The sequence below is a fragment of the Anas platyrhynchos genome, chromosome 31 (assembly GCF_047663525.1).
Source record: "Anas platyrhynchos isolate ZD024472 breed Pekin duck chromosome 31, IASCAAS_PekinDuck_T2T, whole genome shotgun sequence".
In the NCBI taxonomy this organism is placed as follows: domain Eukaryota; kingdom Metazoa; phylum Chordata; class Aves; order Anseriformes; family Anatidae; genus Anas; species Anas platyrhynchos.
The window spans coordinates 4,658,371-4,664,234 of record NC_092617.1 but is presented as its reverse complement, the minus strand read 5'-3'; the positions used below and the strand labels follow the sequence as shown (position 1 = coordinate 4,664,234).

Here is a 5,864-nt window from a genome sequence, read left to right as displayed (position 1 = left end):
CAGAAAAGTGAAGGCCGCAGTTTGCTTATAACCTGGAATCAACTGCCCCAGGGCTGGAAACACAGCCCTGAGGGACTATAGTCTGACCTAGACTGCACTGGAAGAGGAGGAAGCTCCTGAACACCTGCACTACATCAATGGCATCATCGTGTGGGGTGACAGAGCAGAGGAAGTATTTGAGAAAGGGAAGAAAATACTCCAAATTCCTCTGAAAGCTGATTTTGCACTAAAATAAATTAAGGCCAAGGGACGTGCACAACAGATCCTGATGCAGGCTGGCCAGGGTCAGGGGGACCAATGCTCAGGGACAGGTTGAGCATTGGTGAGGGGCTTCTCAACAATTGCATAGTGCATCACTTGTGCTGTACATATTCTTCTTCTTCTTATTATTATTATTATTACAAATTTATCTTCCTTTTCAGTCTTTTCAAATTTTAAATCATTGATTATTGTCTGGGCCCTTGTGCTTGGTGAAACACATCCAGTTTGTCTACACCTCAGTGTCACCTTCACATTGCCTTTGCCTCCTTGTCCTCACTGCCTCCAGGGTTCTGCTCTAACGAGCTCCAAGGGAGGCTGTGTCAGTGCTGGCCCTCAGGGGGACACTGCAGGAAACTTGCCTCTTACTTGGACTTCTGGAGAGATGTCTTCAGTTGTCTCTGAGTGCCTGAGGTTCGTGGGCTCATCAGCAAAGCCCCCTGAGGGGTGATTGCAATGCCTTGGGCTGGGCCTGTGCTGCTGAGCTGGGCCGGGCTAATGGGACAGAGAGAGCTCGTGGCAAGAGGGCCCTGGTGCAGAGAGCCAGCTGTGCCCGGGAGCAGCTCCTCTGCACAGCACAGCAGGGCTGTGGGCTCTGACCGCAGCTGGCACACAGAGAGGAGAGAAGGAGAGAGGGCTTGGAGGCAGTTGGCAGTGGGAGGATGCTGAGAGCTGCCTGGAGAAGAAATTTGCACAGCCCTTGACAAGGTAAGTGTCTGGCTGTGAGTCCATGCAGCTGCAGGTCCTGGAAGTGTCTCCTGCTGGGTCTTGTTTCTGGGAGGGCAGTGGGCAATGCAGTAGGCTTTGAGAGTCCTGCTGGTTTGCACTGTGAGGTGAGGACATCTGGCAGAAAGTCCATGGAGAGCCATAACCCAGCTTCACCTGGACAGCCAAATGCCAAGTGCTAAGCCTCCTCCAGACACTGAAGGGATGGAGCTGGGATGCTGGGACAGCCCAGCTTTCAAAAATTCAGCTGTCTGAGGTGCATCCTCCTGGTCTTCAGGCTGCTCTCCAGCAGGATGCAGCTCTCTCTTGGCATCCTTGTGTTCTCCAGGTGCCACAAGGAGAAGACACCTCTGCACTAAGACCATGTCCATGCTGCTGACTGGCTGTCTGTGGGCAGCTGGAGTGAGGCCTCTGCAGCCCTGGCAAAGAGGGAGAAGCTGAGGTCCTGCTCATGCACTTGCAGACAAGGTGAGGATTCTGTCCATCTGCAGTGGGACTGGGGCTTCTCTGCTTTAAGCTGTCTACATATTGGGAAACAGTAGAGTGTGCTTGTTGTACTCAGCATAAGAAAATCTGTCTTGCTCTATACTGGAGAAAGGTGTTCTTTGCAACAACACTGCGAAGTTCATGGATCTTATAAGTGGACTGAACTTCAGTTTCCCCCTTGTTCCTGCTTCCTGAATGCTTCACAGCAGGAAGGACTCCTCTGGAGCCACAGGAATCCCTGCTCCCAGTGCCAGCCTCAGAAAGAATCATCCGGGACTCATGCGGTAGAGCTGCAGAAAGATTCTCCTGCAAAGAGAGAGTCTTGGGATGAGAGTGCTCTAAGACTTTCAAAATATTTTCCTCAGAGAAGTCTCTTCTAACTTTATTCTGCCTTCTCTTTTTCAACAGACAACTGTGTTCAATGTCAGAAAATGCCCAATAGCAGCTCTGTGAGCGAGTTCCTCCTGCTGGTATTCGCAGACACGCGTAAGCTGCAGCTCCTGCACTTCGCGCTCTTCCTGGGCATCTACCTGGCTGCCCTCCTGGGCAACGGCCTCATCCTCACCGCCATAGCCTGCGACCACCGCCTCCACACCCCCATGTACTTCTTCCTCCTCAACCTCGCCCTCCTCGACCTGGGCTGCATCTCCACCACTCTGCCCAAAGCCATGGCCAATGCCCTCTGGGACACCAGGACCATCTCCTATCAAGGGTGTGCTGCACAAGTCCTCTTTTTTGTCTTCTTCTTTGGTTCAGAGTTTTCAATTCTCACTATCATGGCCTACGACCGCTACGTTGCCATCTGCAAGCCCCTGCACTACGGGAGCCTCCTGGGCAGCAGAGCTTGTGCCCAGATGGCAGCAGCTGCCTGGGGCAGTGGCTTTCTCCAAGCTGTCCTGCACACGGCCAACACCTTTTCCCTGCCGCTCTGCCACGGCAATGCTGTGGACCAGTTCTTCTGTGAGACACCCCAGATCATCAAGCTCTCCTGCTCAGATGCTTACGTCAGGGAATTTGAGCTACTTGTTTTCAGTTTTTCCTTAGTCTTTGGTTCTTTTATTTTCATTGTGGCATCCTATGTGCAGATCTTCAGGGCTGTGTTGAGGATGCCCTCTGAGCAGGGTCGGCACAAAGCCTTTTCCACGTGCCTCCCTCACCTGGCTGTGGTCTCCCTGTTTGTTAGCACTGTCATGGTTGCCTACTTGAAGCCCCCCTCCATCTCTTTGCCATCCCTTGACCTGGTGGTATCCGTTCTGTACTCAGTGGTGCCTCCAGCAGTGAACCCCGTCATCTACAGCATGAGGAACCAGGAGCTCAAGGATGCCTTGAGGAAACTGATGAACTAATATTAAAAAACAAACAAACAAACAAAAAAAAAACTTATTGTCTTCTGCATATGACTCATAATACATTGCAGGAACAAGGTTTTCTTTTTAATAATTTTTCATACTCTGGAGAGTGCCATCACAAGCTCAGAGGTGTGGGTAGTAAGCTCAGCAATGGCTGGCCAGGCCATTGCTCATTGCTTCTTGGGGGATAAGATTTCCCAGAAGAGCAGGGCCTGCTGTATGTGCATGGGAGACATTGAAAGAGAAACCCAATGCTGGTGCTGGCTGGCACATCATATGTGTGTGGAGAGATGAACACGAAGGAGCACAAAGGCCATCAGCTATTCCTAGAAGTCTCATGAAGGCCAGCTGGGCAGACAGTGTCACAAGGCCAAGTAACGTCCCCTGGGAAGCCACCTGAAGGCAGCTCTGGGATGTGCCTCCTTGAACCGAGGTCTCTGTGCCCATTCCTCATGTCCTGGGGTATCTCAGAGGAGGGCAGAGCAGGGCGAGGCTCCCCACAGCTGAGGTGTCTCCCAGCCTCTGGCAGTGACTGCAGGAGCTCTCTCTAAAGGCATGTGTGTATGAGGTCTGCTCAGATGTGGACACCTCACACAGCCCTGCCATTGCCCTGTGTGATTCCAGAAACAACCCCCAGTGTCCCTGTGAGATTCCTGGAACCCCTTTTGCATAGGTTCATTGCAGATGCCCCTCTCTGTTATGTCACACTACCCCGCCTTTCTGGACCGGGCTGTCAGGCATTTGGATCAGCAAGATTTCTGGGGACTTGAAAAATGTGGGCATCAAACGCATCTTCAGGAAGGGCAAGAAAAAGGATTGGCAGAACTGCAATTGTCACCTCTAACCCTGGGAATGTGATAGGGAAAGTCCTGCCACAGCCATCTTCAGGCAGTTGGAGGAACCAAAGGAACTGCTGAAACAGAAGGAGAGGGGAAAGAAGGGAACGAGGTAAACCTGCACTTTAGCAAGGCCTTTGCCATGGTTTCCTGGGGTTCCCTTTAGCCACACTGGTGATATTTGGACTGAAAAAGGGGATGATGTTTTCGGGGGCAAGGTGTCAGTGGTACAAAGTCCTCCTTTCAGCCAGTTACCAGCAGCATCCCTCAGTGATGGGCACTTGGGCCAACACTGTTGACACTCTTTGTTATCTCCCTTCATGATGGCATGGAGCGTATTTCTCAATCTCAGTCTTTTAAACATGCATTATTCTTTAATTCAATGACTCTCCCTCAGAGTGCTCTTCAAGGACAGAATAAATGGAGGAGGAAAAAAAAAAGGAAAAAAAGAAAGAAGCATTAGAATTGTTGGGAAATGTGTTTTGGTAAACGTGTGTTTATGTAAAATGTATTTTCCTAAATGTTTTCATAAAACTATTGTTCAAGAAAGCATAATTTGATTTATTGCACTTCTCCATGGTGTTGTCAATGGAAAACTGTGAAAATAAATAATGAACATTCATAGAAAAAAAAAAAAAGCTGGTGGTGCTGGCAAGGGAGATTATTTCAGCTATTACTTGGAATCCTTTTTTGCACAGCTTTGAACTGTTTCCTCAATCTATTTTCATGGCTGGTTTCAGTTTTCCAGTCAGAGGTGGACACTGCCTCCAAGATTTCCTTGGATAGCCGAGGGACCCAGGTGGGAAAAGTGACACAGGACCTAGGGGAGCCCTTCTGGAGCACAAGCTGGGGGGCACGAACTGGGGCTGGGCCCCTCAGGGGCTGTGCAGGGCTGCTACGCATGCTGTGCTGGGCCTGCCTACAGCATGCTGTGTCCTTCCATCCCACTAAGATGTCACTTCTGTCTCAGAAACTGACCGTCCCCATGCAGGGAGACAGGACCTTTTAGGTCTTGGCAATGTTTGAAAAGCTGCCCCAAACACAAGGACATTTTTTGCTTTTTTTTTTTTCTTCTGTTTAAATATGCTCTCACAGAGGTGCAAACAATGTCGCTTATTGGCCCAGTTCTGGACAGCAGTGGGGCCCTTACCTAACATGGGGCAGCTTCTGGATTCTTCTCACCAAAGCCACCTCTATGGCCCCCCACTACCAAAACCATACCACGTAAACCCACTCCATGCAGTCACACGGCATTCAAAGATGAATGTGAGGGGCCATGGATTTGATCTGCTTGTAGGCGACAAGGAGGAGATGAGAGGAAATGCTCTGATGACCTCAACTCTGCCTCAGGATCTCCTGCCCCAGCAGGAGGAATGTGACTGTGGCAGGGACTGCGAGGTCACTTCTGTCTCTGCAGTTGATAGGGCAACAGCAGCAACATGTCACAGAAAGGGCCTACGAGGTCACTTCTGAGTGACTTTGGCTATCCTCCGGTCTTCAGGCACCTCACCCATTCTCCAGGACCTTTCAAAGATGATAGAGAGCGGTTCGGCGATCACATCTGCCAGCTCCCTTAGCACACGCAGATGCATCCCATCGGGACTCAGGGATTTGTGTGTGTTGAGCCCACACAGACGCTCCCGAACCACTCCCACGTCCACCAGGGGGGAGCCCTCCATTTCCCAGACCCTTTGTCCTATTGCCAGGGGTGAGGAGTCCCGGGGGAGTGTCCTTGAAGCAAAGACTGACGCAAAGAAAGCATTCAGTATGCCTTCTCAACGTCTCCCTTGACCAGGAAACCCCTCCTCATTCAGCAAGGGACCCACATTATCCCTAGTCTTCCTCTTGCCGTTTACATACTTGAAGAAACCCTTCTTATTATCCTTTATCTCTTTTGCAAGCCTCATCTCTAGGTGGGCTTTAGCCTTCCTTGTCGCTTCCCTGAAGGCCCTGACAACACATCTATACTCCTCCCAAGAGGACAGGCCCTTTTTCCACATTTCACAGACCATCCTCTTCCATTTGATCTTATTGATGAGCTCCTTGCTCATCCACACAGGTTTCCTGCCCCCCTTCCCCGATTTCCTATTCCTTGGGATGCACCGATCCTGAGCATGGAAGAAGTGCTGCTTAAATGTAGCCCAGCTCTCACAAGCACCCTTGCTTTCTAGCAGCCTATCCCATGAGATACTCCCAAGCAGGTCCCGGA

General features: G+C 50.7%; 1 protein-coding gene across 1 annotated transcript; it reads left to right on the top strand.

Moving 5' to 3' along the window:
• The first annotated feature begins 1,901 nt into the window (after nucleotides 1-1,901).
• On the top strand, nucleotides 1,902-2,816 carry LOC140000000 (olfactory receptor 14C36-like). Its single transcript, XM_072029686.1, has one exon. The coding sequence runs from the start codon at nucleotides 1,902-1,904 to the stop codon at nucleotides 2,814-2,816; it is 915 nt and encodes a 304-aa protein (XP_071885787.1).
• Nucleotides 2,817-5,864: the final 3,048 nt, after the last annotated feature.

What these genes read in the sequence shown, in the direction of transcription:
- LOC140000000 (XM_072029686.1), top strand. Translation starts at nt 1,902, where the DNA reads ATGCCCAATAGCAGCTCTGTGAGCGAGTTCCTCCTGCTGGTATTCGCA.